General features: G+C 37.9%; 1 protein-coding gene across 1 annotated transcript in view; it reads left to right on the forward strand.

Annotated features, from left to right (window-relative positions):
• Positions 1-20,052, forward strand: part of REJ5 (receptor for egg jelly 5) — a gene marked incomplete at its 5' end in the record, with an annotated part of 35,235 nt that continues 15,183 nt past the window's right edge. The window contains 19 exon segments of the mRNA NM_001098451.1: positions 1-96; positions 99-741; positions 744-3,475; positions 3,949-4,111; positions 5,972-6,070; positions 7,286-7,485; positions 7,989-8,183; positions 8,998-9,128; positions 9,797-9,982; positions 10,813-10,888; positions 11,577-11,677; positions 12,792-12,917; positions 13,289-13,400; positions 14,052-14,254; positions 15,585-15,738; positions 16,358-16,455; positions 17,204-17,441; positions 18,243-18,483; positions 19,189-19,393. Of these exon segments, the coding sequence (NP_001091921.1) occupies positions 1-96; positions 99-741; positions 744-3,475; positions 3,949-4,111; positions 5,972-6,070; positions 7,286-7,485; positions 7,989-8,183; positions 8,998-9,128; positions 9,797-9,982; positions 10,813-10,888; positions 11,577-11,677; positions 12,792-12,917; positions 13,289-13,400; positions 14,052-14,254; positions 15,585-15,738; positions 16,358-16,455; positions 17,204-17,441; positions 18,243-18,483; positions 19,189-19,393 (5,999 nt within the window).

A 20,052-nucleotide genomic window follows, 5' to 3' on the forward strand; every position in this document is an offset into this window, starting at 1 on the left:
TTGATACTGGAACCAACCTGTCCTTTGAAGGCGAATTTGCTAGCCTCGCTCTAGATTTGACAAATGAATCACTGTACTACATGAACGATGCCATCGGGAAGGCTACATTGTTATACCACCTGATAAATACAGCGATCGTGGGTTCTATGACTTGTCCTTGACAACATTGAACTTGGTGAGTGGACCCTTCACCGATGTAGTCACGGTACAAGTGGAATATGCTATCAAGGACCTCATGATGTGGGTCTCAGAGATGTACATTATGCCTCATGACTCCATTTCAATAGCCTTTGACATGAAGGTAGGATCCGACCTCACCATGGTCATGGATTTTGATGATGGCGATTCCAATACCTACGAAGAAGTTGAAATGAGGCGAAGCTGGAGTGACCAGTTCTTGGAGTGGCATTCTTACGACGTTGCGGCTGATTACAACGTCACGATCCACTGTACAAGTGCTGTTAGTGATGAGCTGGTATGGATATTGATCAAGGTCCAGAATCCTGTGGAAAATTTAGAGATGACCTTCCATTCTCCTGGAGTAATTCCATACCAGGAGGTTGGTACTATCCTCTTTGAATACGAGTACACTGGGGACCAGAGCACTCCTCCAACCGATGCTAATGTGGCATATGAATTCACTTCCAAGATAAAGCCAGTAGAGGACTTTCCCATTGCGGTTTCCAATCCAGTCCAGCAGCACATGCCACTGGCCAAGACGGGTCCGTATGCTGTCTACATCATATCTCCAACCTTGTGAGCTTCATGATCTTTGAAGCGGACATTGAGATGGAGAAACCAATCCTAGACCTGGTGCTTGTCTGCCCAAGGCCTCACATCCGTGTAGGACAGCACGGGGAGATCACAGCTTCCATCAGCTGGGGTTCAAGGGTCACCTGGGAATGGGACTTCAAGGATGGAAGCATCGTGGATATCGACATTGGAGGAAAGCGCACACGTAATCATAAGTATCGAGAACCAGGTATCTACCCAGTTTCGGTGATAGCAACTAATCTCTTGGGTAGCGAAACCTATAATTTGAATTCAGATCCTGTTGTTGTCCAACACCCAGTGAAGGGATTTGAATGGCTTGGACGGAGACTGAACAGACTGTGGGTTGAGGACACCTATAGCTCAGTTCCCTTTCACCTGTACCAAGCAAAGGATTTACCTTTCCCTACTACAGCCTACTACACCATCGACTGGGGTGACGGGTCAATCCACGATGAGAAATCATTGACTGAGAATGGAGCTGTTGGTAGCAGGAACACAGACTCCACTAATCACATCTTGACCGTGGAGCATGACTATGACGAATGGGGTCAGTATAATGTTACCCTTCGCATATGGAATCTTGTTAGTGATAAGACCCATGTGTTCACCATTTACATTTACGAGACTGTCATCCAGCTACAGAAGGAAGTCAGCTACAATGAGTTCATCATTGATGGTGACTACATGCTTGGTAATGACACAGAGAATGACCAGGAAGGGTTCGGTACTCTGCAGAATTACTTCCCTCTGGAGGATGCAATTGTCGTTAAGGGAACGCATGCATCAGGAACAGACTTGACCTACACCTGGGACTTTGGGGATACCTTCCATGTGCCCGATCCAAGCACTGAAGCTCCAAGTACACAGCCTCAGACAGCAACACAGTCTGAAACAACCACTCCTTTGATGACCACCACCACCGAAGAGCCTCTAAATTGTACTTTCATTGTTGAAGATTGGGTGCAGTCAGTGTTGGATCGTTTGGATACAAGGGATGATGATCTTCTGGCCTGTTCCAGTGGCTCCATCGTCATCACCCCTCCTCCCCCAGCCGTGACCTCAGCACCAACATCACCGCCACCTGCAGTGAACTGTACCAGTAATGGAAACAGTTCAAGCAGTGATAACTGTACAACTGCTCCTCCCGCAACAGTAGGTCCAATTACTACACCCCATTATGCATTAGATGAGAACTGCACCGACAGCATCATAAAGAGCCAAAAGTACAACTGTGATGGTTTCAATGAAACGGCAAGAAATGATACCTGGTTCTTCGTGTCAAATTACACATATTTCGTGAACGAGAATAAAACGATTATTTTGGAGACGTTCGTTGACTTGGTTGGTGAATGGAACTGTCTGAATTATGAAGTTCTCACTTGGATTGGTAGACATTTTGTGAGGGAGAATGTGTCTCTTGATGTCACGTTGTGTCCAGATCCGTTACCAACCAGAGCACCTACAGACCCTCCCTCGTCTACCACACCTCCAATAACTGAGACTCCAACTACTCGTCCACCCTATGTGCTCCAAACCAGAGAGCCCTATGCCATCTGGTGGTATGCCCAACGTGGTGTATACACCATAACACTGAATGTCTCTAACCCTGTTCACTGGGTGGTGGTCTCAAAGACTGTAGTCATTCAGAGAAGCGTTGAAGATCTTGTGTTGTCTGATCATGGTCCACGATCAAGAAATACCACTATTGAGTTTGAGCTGAACGCAGGAAACGTAGGCACGGATGTCTGCTACTTTGTGGATTTCAAAGATGTCACGTCAGACTTTAATAACCTTGCTTTCTGGGGCCATCGGCCGACCTGTGAGGCGCGCTACCCTCTAGAGTTCAAAGACGAGTTCCTACGCTTTGAGGAAGTGAGCAATGTTTACCTGGAAGGTCTACTGTTCAGTGGACAAGATCCAAATGTCACACTCACCAACGTTTTCCAGACTGTAAATAGATATCGCATCTCGGTTGTTGCTCACAACATGGTTTCCTCTCAAACTGTTTCTATACCAACTGCCGTAACCAAGGCTCCTTGTTACTACCCTGAAGTGGATGTTGCTGAACAGAATGGTTGCAATCAATATTATCCCTTCTGTGATGATGATGGTAACAGGGAGTACTACGCATCTAAGGATGTAACCGTCTATGCTAGGGTGAAAATCAACTGCACATCCGTCAAGTATGCCTTCTACACCTGGCAGGCTTATGAAGTCGCTGATGATGGAAGTGAGACAGAGATCTATGATCTAGGGGACTCTGTCATGTCAGGATACACCCAAAGAGAATTAGCCATCAAGAAGTTTGTCCTTCCGTATGGACTCTATGCCTTCCAACTCAACGTGTCTATGTACGGTGAACGTGGTGTGGAGACTTTGGATAGGACCAAATTACGTGTCAAAGCTACTCCTCTTATTGCTAAAATCACTGGAGGATCAGAGATTCGTGTCCGATGGAATGACAAGATCTACATGGATGGGCTTGCAGAGACTATAGACCCTGACGTAGATCCAAGCGATAAGAGCGGTATCCGCTATGTCTGGATTTGTAGAAGAGAACATGAGGCTTTCCAGGAATGGAACGAGGATTATACCACACTACTCAATGATGGCTATAATGCCAAAGATCCCTACATTGTAGAACCTAATGACTATGGAGGCTGCTTTGGTCGATTCGGATTTGACAAAGGAGGAATTGGAAGTAAGTTTAGAAAAAGTGTCAACTATATGTTTTCTGTTGATGGTAATCTTAAGGGCTATCTGTGATGGGAAATAGAAGTTTACATATTCAAACTAATTTTCCACTGAGTTTTAATACTCCTAAGAAATGCTATGATGATCTGCCAAAATATTTATTGAAATTGTTGAATTGAACTGAATGATGCACAAAGGAAGATAAGAAGCAACTATAGTCCTTGGGGCGAGATTACTTAACAGAAAAAACCCATCAGGTAATACCATAAACAACATGAAAGTTTATCGTAGGAGCTGCTGTATTTAATACAGGAGATACATTAAACGCTTTCCAAGTCCATGATCAAAGCTCATTGAATATTGTGTAGATGGTTATTTGTATGTAATCATCATCGCTGACTCCAAATACATGCCGATGGAAACGGGTATAGTTTTCTGATTGTACTTATCAGCAATTAATTGTGTTTTGTTTTACTTCAGGTATACTTAACTTCACCGAGGGATCTTTCACACTCGACACCTTCTACATGCATGAAAACATGACCTACTTTCTCAAGCTGATTGCCTTCAAAGGAGACCGTATGGCCATTGCCACTCAGGAGATGCAAGTCGCTAGCGGCAACCCACCCAAGATGGCCATCGCGTAAGAAATTTATTCAAATATTATCCCTTTTTATGCCTCCGCCACCGAAGGTGGTGCCGGAGGCATCATGTTTTCGGGTTGTCCGTCCGTACGTCCGTCCGTCCGTCCGTCCGTCCGTCCGTACGTCCGTCCGTCCGTCCGTACGTCCGTCCGTACGTCCGTCCCGTTTGACCGTTATCACAATATCTCAAGAACCATTTAAGATTTAAACTTAAGACTCGGGAATAGTATTTATCACCATAGGAAGACGATCTGATTAGATTTTGGAGTACGTAGGTCAAAGGTCACAGGTCACAGAGGTCAACTTATGAAATTCCTTGTATTGAGTTTGTTAGCGCGATATCTCAAGAACCATTTGAGATTTAAACTTCAAACTTAAGGATAGTATGTATCACCATAGGAAGACGATCTGATTAGATTTTGGAGCACGTATGTCAAAGGTCAAGGGTCACAGAGGTCAACTTATGAAATTCCATACATTGAGATTGTTATCATGATATCTCAAGAACCACTGGAGATTTAAACTTCAAACTTAGTGATAGTGTGTATCACTATAGGAAAACAATCTGATTAGATTTTGGAGCACGTATGTCAAAGGTCAAGGGTCACAGAGGTCAACTTATGAAATTCCATACATTGAGATTGTTATCATGATATCTCAAGAACCACTGGAGATTTAAATTTCAAACTTAGTGATAGTGTGTATCACTATAGGAAAACAATCTGATTACATTTTGGAGCACGTAGGTCAAAGGTCAAGGGTCACAGAGGTCAACTTATGAAATTCCATACATTGAGATTGTTATCATGATATCTCAAGAACCACTGGAGATGTAAAAACTTCAAACTTAATGATAGTGTGTATCACCATAGGAAGACAATCTGATTAGATTTTGGAGCACGTAGGTCAAAGGTCAAAGGCCACAGCGCACATTATGAATGCAAAAACAGCTTGTGATCGCGTTATCTCAAGAACCGATTGATGGATTCATGCCAAAATTAGGTCATGTTTGTTACTTGCAGAGCCAATGAACTGAGTAGATTCTTGGTTCATAAGGTCAAAGGTCAAAGGTCATGGGCCCATTATGTATGCAAAAATAGCTTGTGAACGCATTCTCATTAGAACTGACAGATGGATTACTATTTAACTCAGAACATCTTGCAGAGCCAATGAACTGAGTAGATTTTATGGTCATGAGGTCAAAGATCAAAGGGTCATATATGTATATGAGAAATTGCTTGTAATCACAATATTCTGAGAACCTGTCAATGGATTACCATTGAACGTGAATTCAATTTTTTTTTTCTGTTTTGGTTTGTAAAATTGCTCTATAACGGAGGCATCATTTTCGACTGCGCGCAGTCGAATTCCATCTAGTTTCTCTCTGTGTCAAGTACACCTAGTGTTTGTTGTGTGACGAAATTGACCGGTATTGTGAATTTCAAAAGCCAATGCAGTTTAAAAAATGCTTTCAGTTCTATGATTATTTCCTAGCTTGTAGTGATGAATTATTGCATTGTCCTTTAACAAGTTATTTTATTATAGTAGTCAAAATGATGGTTGAAAGAATAGTTAACGAAGATGACCAGCAAGATTTTTAGTCATCAAGAGCAACCTCACATGTATGATAAATGTTTGCATAAATATAAATATATTGATGGACGTGTCTTCTAAATTTGCATAGTTCTCCATTGTCTCTAAGAATGATTGAATTGTCTCCTCTTAATTACAGACCCTTACCTTTGGAATAGTGACATACATGTACATGTAGCTCTAACAATTAAGCTAAACTATATCTTTAGAAACTGTTGTCATCATTTTCAGCTATCATTTGACATTCACTCTCTTCATGCATGTAGTTGCCGTACGAACTGCAAGACCAAGTTGAACCCAACAAGTCGCTTTGCTCTGGAGTCTGCAGACTTAGATGCAAGGAAAGGACAAATCTTGTACTATCGGTAAGGTGGCAATCTTCACTTTCGACCCTAGACCCCACAACAAATACCATTGTTTTTGTTTGTTTTTCATTTTGGAGTTTATGAGTAGAAGATGGAAGTTGAATACTGTATTCTGGAATATTCTTGCCCCCCTGAAATAGTTGTTCACCCTGTTTATTGTTATACCAGCCTTTATAGATAAGAATTATAATTATGTGAACTATCCTGGTAAGCTGAAAAAATACTCTTTTTCCAGTCACTGAAAAGTCAGGAAATTAGAGAAAAATTACTCACATCAGGAAACATTCAGGGAATTGAACTGGCCCTCAGAGAGAGTAGTTGGCCTCTTATATTTTGTCATGCATCCTTTGGATATGTTTTAAGATGTTTTAAACTAGAAATAGGCTACCGGTATTAACGATCCAAGAATTTTAAACTCCATCATCTTGATTAAGATTTTCATTATGATTATTGAAATAAAAACAAATGGTGAGGAAACTCAAGTGAATTAAGATCAATTTGGGTTTGATTGCCCACTACAGGTGCAAAGGAAATCGAAAGTTAAATATAAGTTTTTTAGAAAAATGCAAATTATACCATACCTACATGCATATCTTTTGCATTCAATATTATATCTCTTGCAATTGCATAATTATTAACATGCTTCTTTTGCTGTGTTGCTTTTTATTCTTTTTAGTGCAATTTTATAACTTTTTCTGTTTATTGAAAAATGTAATTAATCTCTGGAATGCAAACTTCTTGTTGCATCGAAATGGCAATTTGTAACTTGACTTAGCTTAGTTAAATAATAATAATAATGATAATAATACATTGTATTTCTATAGCGCTTAATACAATGTTTCTAAGCGCTTTACAAAATTGGCAATACTAGTTGACTATAGTCTTCCAAAGCAATGTGTGTCACAAGATGTACCTGCGGCAAAAGGGCTACTCTGCAGCAGTATCCTTTATGTGGAACAAATTACCTTTATATATATATAAATATACCTACAACGTCATTAGAGAGTTCAAGTCCAAGTTGAAATCACACCTTTTTAGCAATGCTTGACAAGAATATGGCACTTATTCGAACTCTTATTTCTTATCTATTTTTCCTTGTACACCTTGAAATAGAAGTTCTAGATAGATGGCGCAATAAAAATGCCTATTATTATAATCGTTATTATACTATGTTGTCACTATTACTAATGTGATTTTTTTTCCCTGTTTTAATAGATGGGAGATCTTCAAGCAAGTATACAATCCTGTGTTGCTTGAAAATGAGTTTGTCATCGTTCCTAAGACTCAATGGCTTCAGTTCGCTGGTACAGGAGATTCCAACACAAACATCGCTATTGATGCAGGTCCCTTTGAGGACCAGTCTACCTACAGAATACGAGTCTATGCTGCCAGAACGCCTTCGCTACAGAACTATGGTAAGGTCATGTAGAATTGTCCTTGTCCCAATATTGTCTTCCAAATTTGCAGTACAGTAGAATGTTCATTGCTTTGACTTTGGAATGATACTGAACTGATTTTTCACCAAACAACCATTCAATACATATTCATGTACTCCCATGTGATCTATTCCAAATATTATAATGACAGTCATGTCCTTATAACCCTACATCGATTTTGGTCTATTTGGTTTTACCTACTGTAGTTTTCTGGGTCCGTTTTCAGAACACACAAAAATGAGGCATGAAACTAGGCATTATATATAAATATATGTTTCATTTTATAAAGAAATTTGCCTCTTATGTATTATGTATTACCTTGCTGATCAAAGCTTAATATTAAACCTCATTTCATTATTTTAATCCCAATTATAATTTTCACAACATATCCTTGAATATCATTTTAAAATATTCTTATGCAATGCCATGCAGTTATTGTGTCAGGATAGCATTCATCTCTGACTTCATTACTTTCCAAACAGGTCTGGCCTCGTATGATTTCATCACTAATGAGCGACCGATTGTTGGTAACTGCTCTGCTGTACCTCCCAATGGTACAGCCCTGGAAACCGAATTCAACATCGAATGTCAGGACTGGACCGATCCAGACATGCCTCTCAACTATCGCTACGCCCAAAGGCTACAGGAGTCAGAATCTTGGACCTGGCTATACAACGGTACACCAAACAATTTTCTTTAAATCATATTGATACCAAGAGATTTTTATATATTTGCATGGATGTTCTGGATACATGCCTTAAATTAATCCTCTTTTAAACATTATGAAAATGAAATTGAGTATTTATTGTCCATTCAGAAATTTGTTTTTCGCTGGTAAAAATTTACAGAGATCATTTTACAAAAAAAAAAAAATCGTAATCATAGTTAGTTACAGTAATGGTAAACTAAAGTCATAACAGCTAAAGTGGGATAAAGTAATTGAAAGGATGAGGATGCCGACGGAGCAAGAGAGTTTAATTAAGGAAGAAGAATCTTGGAATTGTATTTGGATCAAGAGCAGGAAGATTTTGCACTTATAATTAAAACGTGATCCCACATGAAACCCTGTATCTAGATAGATGATAAAAAGAGAACCTTAGAGTATGAATTTGTCTACAAAATATTAGAGATAATTATAAACTTGTTAGCTTTGTAACAGTTAAAGAATGAACATGGTTTTGAAAATAATTCTAGCTTGAAGATTTGGATAGAAAGCTGTACTGTTTTTAAAAAATATTGGGATCACTATTGCAGGGATTGAATTGAAAGCATTATTAAAGTATTTCATCAATATTACCTATCGTAATGAGATTATATCAATTGTAGTTTAATTTAGGGGTGAGAATAGCATACATCTATATATTCTATGCAGGAAGTTCTACTAATTGTCTAGATGCATATTCAAATTGAATCATAATTGAAAATAGGGAATGTGCTCAAAGTTCTACTGTTCTTAAATTAAGTGTTATTGTTTATTTGACATTTTGACAGGGGAGAGAGCATTTATGGACACGCCTACAGTGTTTCCTCAAGGCTACGAAGAGAACAACTTCCAGGTGTTCTTACTGGTTCGGGTCACGGACTACATAGGATCCTTTTCTGATTTGCTCTTGACAGTAGAGGTAAGACGGTAACAGGGTTAAGTTTTATATTCAAAGTGAAAAAAAAAATCTACAGAAGACTTTCTGGTCGTATTAAGAGTACTTAATCATCATTCATTCTTGTACCCCATATTTTAAAGATTGTTTACCTTATGCTTCATGTATATGAAGAGTGTAATTCCAAAAGGAGCTAAATCCATTTTTTGTAACTTGAGAGAAAAAAGAATTCGTTTACCAGATTTTGTATACGGTAGGCGTCTATTGAAAAGTGATATTAGAGGGCACATTTTTTCATAATTGCTCCCAAATTTAAGTAAATACTTTTTAAAAGACAGGTACTGAAGTAAACAATGTTCTGATATCAATAACTCAATTTCATCAAAATTGGATTTAGCTCCTTTTGGAATTAATCTCTTCATATATTAGCCAGCATCTTCCATTTCAATACTGACGGTAAACCAAGAACAGCAGAGCTTCACAGTATCGATCCTCTCATGCAAGAAAAGATGATAATTGTTATGATATGATGTGTTTTTATGATAAGAAAACAGAACAATGACAGTTTTTGCACTAACATCATCAGTCACTCCAAGAGATACATTGCACAGATACGGTAAGTCGCTCCTCATTCAAGAGCTCTCCCAAAATGAGGCGATACAGTTACAGTATATTCTTTGTATTTTGTATAGGTTCGTCCTCCGAGTGTGAGTAATGCAGAACAGATGGAGATGATGCAGAATATGACGGGTGATGATGGCGTCATGTCAGCGGCCATTGCTAACGGGGATACCTCCACCGCAGCCAACATTATCGCAGCTTGCTCTGGTATGCTCAACGTTGCTGCTTCTACACCCTCAGCATCAACATCCACGGAGGTACGTACATTTTCTTATGTTTAATTTGAAGTCTTTTTTTTATTCAGTTAAAATATCTTGTACATAATACAAATTAAACTGAAACACATGTATTTCAAATATGATGATAAATATACATGTAGTATGAGTATAAATCAAGATTATGGATAAAAAACAAAAGTTACTATATCATCCTAATTCCAGCACATTCCATTTTTTGCGTAATTTATGCATGGATCTATCCTTGTAACAAATATATATTTTCTGTAAGTTACCTTTGATTTAATTTGATAAGAAATTAATTAAAAGAAGGGAGTATCACAAGAGATCTACATAAATATAACGTTTTCTTTGCAATAATAATACAATGATTGAATAGAACATGCTGTTTGTCTTGTATCCCAAATAAGATCTTCTCGTCTTTCAATTGAAAAATTTCTTTATTAAAGCTAGTATGCCACCATCTTAGAAATTTGTTCAAGTAATCTTGTGTATATAAACATTCTCAAACAGGTGGTCAATCGTTTCTGGCTCTTGTTTGCAAAAAAAAACACATTTCATTGTCTATTAATTTCATTTTTTCAGCTTTGTGGCATTTACCAGTAAGCATCATGTATTTATCATATATTGGAAAATCTAGTTTTTGTATAAGGAATAATTCTAAAAGGTAATTCATATATAAATCAAAAAATCTTCTTCATTTATTTCATATTTTTATCTCCAGTAGGTTTCTGAAGTAGGATTAATATTTATTTTCTTTTAGTACCATATTAATCATCTTTGTTGACAATTTTGATATATAAATTTGTCTATTACGAAATATTATAAAAGTGTCCCAACTGTTTTGATAGATGCCGACTTTCAGTACTGAGAGCCCTCTGCGGAGAAGAAGCGCATATACAGTTGCCATGACAACCTTTGGTGCAGGTTTGTATAACTCTCTATCTGACCATACATGTACATGTTTGTGAGGTTACCTGTAAAAGCTTGTTCAGATATGGGGTGGTTAACTGCCGGAAAAAAAAATCCTCTGCATTTTTTTTAATGTGTAAAATGAACTCCTGCTATATTTCTTTCCAACGTCATCTTTACCTTATTGACATTCATTGAATGAAACTTCTGCAAGTTATATGTTGTATATTTGTTTTCAAGATTATTTTGCTTTTATTTCATTGTGTCCATGGCTCTGCTCCACAGTTAATATTACTTTAATAAATCACTATATTCCGTCTAGATCTTTAGCTCCCCAAACTCTGGATGCTTTGTTATTTCTAAGCTCAATGCTAAGTGCGGGGAAATAAAACCTTTGCTGTGGTTTGCTGTGGAATGTTCTCCCTCAAAAGATTTGTAATACTAGTAGCAGATCAGTTAAAGAGTTTAAAAATAATCTTGAAACGTATCTGTTTTATTCAGCGCATAAGTAATTGTTCTGTCATTTTTGTATGTTCTCTCCATACCTCTGTTCCCTCATTTATGATTCAGATGCTTTTATATGATCTCTTTTTGTTGTATTTGTTTCACAAGTGCACCTTGAACATTTGATTCCAAGTGGCTTTGGCCCCTTACAAATCTCATATATTATTCCTGCTATTATTATCATTTCGCTGCTTCCTAGATGTTGGTGATATGACACCTGAGGAGCAGGAAGCAGCGGAAGCAGCAGCCCAGACTGAACTGGATTCCCAAGCACAGCAGGAGTCTGAACAGAGACAAGGGGTGAGTATCTTCTCTCCATAATTTACTTTTCAACTGGCCTTCAGCCTAATCATATTAAAGATAAAGTTGAGTTCTGGTCATGCGATTGCATTGTGAAAGAAAAGGTGTGGAATGGATCAGAAAAAGTTGATCATGTAGCATGTAAGTATTGGTGTGTACTGCAAGGTTCTGGGGTCATCAAAATCATAATAAATTTGGCCCAGTCTTGGTAAAGTAACAAGCACTGTACACGGGAAGATGTACATGGGACTATACAAATGGTTTCGGGGCCCAACACCTTGATATCCTTATCTTTCTATGCTCATTACTCAGCCATTACCGGTATACATTTTCTACCAAAATTGTTTGGCAAATGACATTTATTTGTAATCTTGAACATTCAGTGTAAGTTTTGTTTGATTCTGTGAGAATTTAGTTTCTTTTTTACCAGAACTCAAGTTTATCTTTAAGTCAATCGTCAATCCTCTATTATTCATCATTTTTGCATACGGTTTATTATTTGTAGTACAGTATGTCAGCTCCTTTTTTATTTTTGAAAACATAGTTTGAGATGACTTTGCTCAAAGTAAATAGTAAGATTTGGGTATCACACCTATCAGCATCAGATAATAATTTATTAGATGGAAGGGTTATTATGTACCCATGGGTGAGGAAATATCTTAATTTTATGAAAAAGTAAAAAGAAAAAAACTGTTTTAATTTGTTAATGATGGACAGAAACATTGCATTTTTTATGAATTTTAAACAAACGTTATTAACGTTCCATAGCACCGTGCAGATTATTAAGAAACCCATGGAGCTTTTTATTTAAAAACAGCAATGAAAAACACAGGTCTGATAATTACCCGATTTAAATCGGTTTCCCGAATTTCTTTTTCTCCAAATTTTTCCCTGATTTTTTTCCTCCTGATTTTTCCCAATTTTCTCACTCAAAAGGGGAGGGGGAATGTTGTAAGATAACATTTTTTTAGTCAAGGGGGGGGGGGGCCTGGTTGAGAAAAAAAACAATTTAATTTTTTTTTAGTGCTCACTATCACCCCTGGAAACACCTTAAAAGAGAACTACAATGTACTTTCAATCTGTATGTCACTGATATTTATTCTTCTTAATACAGATGCGAGATAGCATGGTAGTAGCGATGTCTCTGGCCATACCAAACACAGTAGGAGCGATGAAGCAACTCTCATCTGCCATGGTAACAGCAACCTCCTCTACAGGAGAAGTCTCTACCTCTGCAGCTGTAAGTCAAATCTAATTTCATGTCTCGATTTTGAAAGTATTGAATATTTTGTTTATTCTAGCTATTGTCTCATACGAAAGCGTTAAGCCCATTAATGCCACTGAAAAAAAAAATTATGTTCACTGCAATTTTATGTTCACTGGAAGAAAATAAAATTCATGTTCACTCGCAAAACAAAAAAAATCATAAAGACATAAGGACCGTTATTCATAAGAACCGCTATTCATAATGTGAGATGAGGGTCGCTATTCATAATAATGACCCTCATATTTACTCCACTTTTTCTGCCACCAGTTCCTCCTTTTTGTGATTTCTGTGAATTTCAATGTCTGTAACTGATTTTTAAATTTTTTTAATCATTTGATTTTCAGCAAGACACTCTGGCGACAAGCACTCAGTTCATGGGTCTATTATCTGAGAAATCTGATGAATCTGGGGCTGATGAAGTGGAGGAAAGTAGTAATGGCATCCTCAATATGATTGGTAAATATTTTTCACTTATTACATTAATGCTATTATGATCAGTAAACATTTATTCACATTTTAATGACACTAATATCATTATGATACTTATTACATTAATGCTATTATGATAAGTAAACATTTATTCACATTATGACACTAATATCATTATGATTGTAAAGGTAGAGTAGAGGTGTTATGGTCTAGTGGATAAGTCATCAGACTATAGATCACAAGGTGCAGGGTTCAAATCCCTGCCACAGCACTCAAGTCCTGCAGCAAGACATTAATCATTACATGTTACACTCGCTCAACGTAACTGTAGGAATTGATTCATTGAAGCTTCAGTACCTTTTTTAGGACAGCTAGGCTGAGCCAGGGTAATAATCCACGCTCTTTGGAAGTGCAAAGAGACCATCGATAGATGAATATACGAAAACGGAGTATTATCATGATTATTTAGTGGTGGTAGTAGTAGTAGTAGCTGCATTAGTATGATTATGATTTGTAAAATTCATAGATAATTACACTATTAAGTTGGTAAATATTTATTCACACAACTATGTAAATCTTCTCTCCTCCCACCTCCCATTCAAAAATCTTGGGCCAACCCTGGAGGGACACAAAAGAGTCTCAAATCATTGTACTTCTGCTGTCAATCCCTCTCCACAGGTAATGCTATGAGTGGAGCCCAGGCTAAAGTAGCGAGAACTAAAGCTGCAGCATCCGCTGTCACCAGTCAGCTTGACGTCCTGTATGCCACCGGTATGCCTGATCTGGATGACATGGAGGCCGATTATTACTCCTCTGACTCATCTGATCTGGAGGCACAAGCTTTTGCTGCGGCGGCTGAAGTAGAAGCCATGAACCAACTGGTAAGAGTCTGGACTGGTATCGCTCGTTTGTACCACACTTGCTCCTGTGACAAATATCCCACCGCTGCCACCAGGCCAATAAAAAGGAATTCAACACATCAGATTTAGACTTAAAGGGATCGTTTAACAATGTTAAATCTGAGATGCACGGCCCTACGTCTTATCAGTGTCTGTGATATGGTGTTACAGTGAAGCCCTAAAAAAATTGCGCTTCAAAATGATCAAGAAGTGCCTCATAAAAACTTGTTAGTGACCGGTTTTACCATACTTTTTTTCCCCAATAGACTGTAGTATTATGAAAACCGTTTGGCAAACGCAAAATTTGATTTTGATTTTCAATCATAAATATCTTGATATTCGGACAGGCGATCGGCTTGTAAAAGTCATGGAGTTCCTGACTGACCTAAAGGTTTATAATCATCATTGCAGCATGAGCATAATCAAGGATTTTTTAAAAGGATCTAAGACAAAGTTACCAGATCCCTTTAAAAATCAGTCACCTTGTTTATTAGAACCCCAGGCTAAACATAGCCGACTAATATTTTCATAGTATAAAACTTGCCATTAAAGGCTTCCATCAACACATAAACATATGGGCACTGCGACAATTTCCTACACCAACTGAATTCTTAGCTTCAGCGCTATCCCTAACCCAATTCCTAACCCTAACCTTATAACTTTGAAGAAATGAAGCCTGGAGCAATTGTCGCAGGAGAAAAGGATGTGTCATCGTATCGATCGGATGTTGGTCTTGTCAGTGTAACTAGGATATATGTTTATGGCTTATTGATAGCAATGTCATGTTTAAGATAGAACTATGCCTGTTTTGTTGCTAGTAATTGCAACTATCCACATGGTAAGGCTATCATTGTGTGACCGTATGCTCCGTAGCGGCCTAAACCTCCCATTCTGTAACTCCCTGAAAGGCCTGAAACATTCCACAGGCTCTGTACCTCCTATAGAAACAAAGTATGGAACCTAAGGCAATCATATCTTCTTTCGTTCTTCCATTTCTTATCTTATCCATCTTTTCTGTATCTGTGTACAATCACATTGCTAAAGTTTATATGAGATTCTTAGAATCAGGGTTGGACAAAGGGATTTTCATGAGTTAACTATTGAAATTAAAAATTTTGTCCAATTATATAGTGAAGCCAGTATAGAAATACTACTCAAGGGATACAGAAAAGTGGTCTATATAGGCAGGTGATCTTTACATAAAGGTTTCTTGTAATTTATGTAACAATGAGAAAATAAGTGGTCTTTCTATACAGGTCTCCATCAACTTAGTTTTGAATGTATATATTCTCTCTCTTTATCATCCTTACAGAGTCGAGATATGAGCTCTCAGATGAATAGCGTTGTAGATAACATGATGGGCACCATCAATGGAGGTATGGTGACCGGTCAAGCTCCTGTGGCCATAGCTTCTCCTGCGGTCAACATCACAATGGACAAGGCCTTCACTGCCAACATGGATAACAGTAAGCCATTCTCATTACCTACATCTTACATATCTGTTTTATGACATTACAGTTTTCCTTTGAAACTTTGAAATATAGCGCATGGAAGTATCTGAATCTGAACCAAAGTGCTGTTTCATGTAATTTGATGTTTTGTGGAATCAGATGTGGCTTATGTCCGGGGGGGGGGGGGGGGGGGGGGGGGGGGCAGTGCCATGTATGTCATAATGTGGAGATGATTGTTATACATATTATCTTTGCTACTTTGTTTGCTATGCATTACAATTATAATACTGGCATGCCTGTTTTCAGGTTTTATGTTGTATTGAATATGGTGGGGCTCCACTGGCATATAATTTCAGTGTCTATCCACAGGCATCATTTGTTAAACTTTGTTATTATTTTTAATGTATGCAAATCATAGGTTGATATTTGATGGTTGCTTATAGGACAACAGTAATGTGATTTTTAATGTATGTGGGTTTTTTTTCTTCTCTCTCTCTTCTCATCTCTCTCTCTCATCTCTCATCTTTTTCTCATCTCTCTCTCTCTCTTTCTCATCTCTCTCTCCCATCTCGTCTCTCTTTCTCTCTCCCATCTCTCTCTCTCTCTCTCTCTCTCATCTCTCCCTCCCCCTCAGAGCAATATGGAGCACAATGTGGATCTGGATTCAAGCTCCCGATGGCTGCCACCCTGTTTGGCAGTGGGAACGGCACCGCCTCAGCTGTGGACGCTCAGGTAAGAATTTTAGCCTAGTTCACACAATGCAGTAAACCACCTAAAAAGACATGATTACAGCAATACATTTCATGCAATGATATTTACATATACAAGAAGAGAAACTATTGGTTGGTAAATTGCGGGGCCACCTAATGGCACATGTGCTAATCAAGCCTAACCCCTTAAACCAAGTAAAGTACAAGTAAAGTTACAAAAACAAAACAAACAAAAATAATGAATTTACTTTTGCAATTAATACTTTTAAAATAATAATACTTAACTATGACTTACAGACTATTTGCATGGATTTTAAATTCATGATTTGTTCAACTGGAAATTACTTGTAACAGAATGGAGTGCATAATATTGTTACTTGCTTCAAAGTTTGTGCTTTTCAGTTTGCTACTTCAACGTCAATTAAACAAAAACATGGGAAGAGAGGAGAGAAAAGTTGAAGTAAAAACATACGTAAAGAAGAGAATGATTTTCATATGAAGTCAAACAAAAGGTATTGATGTTTAGATAAAAGATAGTATCATAATAGGTATATACATAAACCAGGTATTTTATTATCATGGTTGTTTAAGACATGTTCATTTGTTTTTAAGATGTCCGTTTACTCTACAATAAAGGAATGATTATGTAAAAGATGTATAGTGAGGTGTGAATTAATAAGAAATTTAACAAATCGAATGAAACATGATTATTTTACCTGATAAGTTTGATCATCTTTTTCATTTTTTCCCCACCAATTTTCCCAATATAGTCACTGATGGAGAAGACCAACTCCAAGACCTGGTCCAACAATTCCAACACGGTCCAGGGTGAGACCGCAGCCCTGTCCTTCACGAACGCTACAGGAGGGAAGCTGGAGATCCGAGACCTAGCTGAACCTATTGAGGTCTGGATCCAGAGAGATGAAGACCAGATTGATGTCAATAGTCTGGTCACTATCTTCAATGTGACCAAGCCCAGGAATGAGAGGATGCTCTCTCATGTTCTTAGTAAGTCGTCTTTATAATGCTCTGCTGTCATATTCAGGGTGGGTGTTCCACAAAGACTAAGATCAACTTTAAGTTGTATGCTACACATTTCTTTGTCTTACAGGAACACAGCTCAGTGACCTTTATTACATGCAATTGCCATTCATTCAGATTTTTAAAAAATGTGGCAGCTTTTTTGCGGCAGTTAACTGCATCATATCTGAACGAGGGTTAAGAGACAATTGAATAAGCTGTGGAACACTATTCCAGAAGCCTGCATTGTTGTTGTTGTTATTTAATTTAGGCAAGTCAGTCAGTTTATTACCGTTATTGCCGAAAACTATAACAAATTTGTTTTGAATTCAAATTTACGTATATACGCTCACATAATATGTGAGTATATAATAATAACAATAATAATAACTATTTCTTATATGGCGCTTTTCAGGAGGGCCCTATCAAAGTGCTTTACAGATATATATATTATTACCCCGGTCATCGGATTCAGGCTTACCCCACACACAATGTATGCACATTCTCCACTCCCTGGGGAGCATTCCAACCAGGCATCATTTTTACAAGCGTACACTTGCTAATCTAAGCACATTAGCTTTCGCATCCTACCGGGTACCCATTTAACACCTGGGTGGAGAGTGGCAAATGTAGATCAATGTCTTGCCAAAGGACATTAGTGCCGCGGTGGGACTTAAATGTATATTTCTTCTTCTTTTTAAAAACCAAACACAAAAAAAAGGGGGGAGATAATGATATGTTAGATTACCGATTTAAAATTGGATTGAAATTTGATTTCTGTCTTTCTAGTGGCCCCTGGACATGCTGCTCTGCACATCGAAGCCATCCCTTTGAACTGGAACGGAACCAAGGCAGACAATGTGACCCTACAGCTCTTCATCAGGATGGGAAGACCGCCCTCTATTGATATCTATGATTTCAACTGCACCCTGCCGCACCCAATCCCATATCTTGGTAACGGGACAGAGTGTGGAGAGCTGGATTATCCCGACCCTGATGTGTGCTTCCTCAGTAATACTATCATAGACAGGTAGCTATCCAAGTTTATAGAAACAACACATTTTGCATTGTTTGATTCTGGCTTTTTGTTCATTGTTGCATTTTACTCTCAGTGATGTATGCATGGTGAGAAGGTTTGTATTTTGTAATAATAATAATATTCCGCTTTTATATAGCGCCCAATACACCGATACAATGATGTGTCTAAGCGCTTTACAGATATATTATACCCAGAAGTCGTGCGTCTAGAGAGGTTGTTTATCTGAATAGTTGATTTCAAACAGTAATGTTCACATGCAATATACCCCTCCCCCTATCATACTTTATTGAACAGAATATTTATTTCATATCTGGTGTTTTCAGGATATTTATGCCTATATTTCAATTGCTATACGTGTACCTGATGATGTATTAATGCCAATACAGTGTTGTAAATTAACTAATGTAATAATGCCATCAAGTACACATGTAAAGTATAGCTGTCAATCTCCTTATGTCATAACACTGTTGCTTTGATTAGAGTGATATTTGCTGCCACAACTGCCATCCCCTTTACTGTATATGCATGTAGGTTAGGTACTAGGATGCAGCTCCAACAAAGTTCATTTTAAGTTTGACTCATTGACTAATTTTGATCATATTTGTAAAGATACTTGTTAATGTTGTCTCGAAGATAACTTCTGCTGAGTACTTGTGAACTCAATGTCATGACAATGTTGTTATGTTTGAATCATAGTTACTTCAATGGATCCATGGCTGAAGTCTACGTCGGTGTCAAATCGATCGGTGGAGCCAATGAGAGTTCGATTAGTGAATACCTGGGATCTGATGCTGATATCGACACAGCGTTCTGGCCTGTCCATTACCGTATCCGACCTTTCACCTCCAAGTGTCAGTTCTACGATGAGGAGACTGATGATTGGGGCACTGATGGCTGTGAGGTGAGTCTCATAATACTTCTATCTTAGGGCTGTGAAACAAAAGTTATGGAGCCAAATCACAAAATGTGGAATGATCTTGTAATAGGTTAAAGGTAAAGACCAGTATTGGAAACGCCCCAATTTCAAAAAATGAAATGGAAGCTCTCATTACCAATCATGTGAAAGAATATGTTTTGACTAATACATGATGATAAAAAAATTGCCGGGAAACCGCCTACTAATTCATATATTTGGTAAATTTGTTTCTCTCATGGTCTGTGAGAGATATAGGGTAGTCCCATATACATCTTTCTGTGTATAGTGCTTGTAACTTTACGAAGAATGAGCCAAATTTCTTATCATTTGATGATTCCAGAACCTTGCAGATGCTAGATGCTAGATGATCAACCTTTTCTTAATCGATTCCACAACGTTTCTTTACAATGCAATCGCATGACCATAACTGGTCTTTACCTTTAAAGAAGATGTGTGGTGTGTTTCTTAAGAGTTCCTTTTCCTGTCTGTGGAAAGTAAGATGCTGCTCAATTGGATTTACGTTTGAGGAATTCTCATCATAAAATTTGTTTAAATTATCATAATTTATGGTAGATGTTACAAGCACTATGTGTAGTTTAACAAAGTTGGTCTTATCATATTTTACAGTCCTACAATGTGAAGGG

This window comes from Strongylocentrotus purpuratus, unplaced genomic scaffold (genome assembly GCF_000002235.5).
Source record: "Strongylocentrotus purpuratus isolate Spur 01 unplaced genomic scaffold, Spur_5.0 spur5_scaffold_14, whole genome shotgun sequence".
Taxonomy (NCBI): domain Eukaryota; kingdom Metazoa; phylum Echinodermata; class Echinoidea; order Camarodonta; family Strongylocentrotidae; genus Strongylocentrotus; species Strongylocentrotus purpuratus.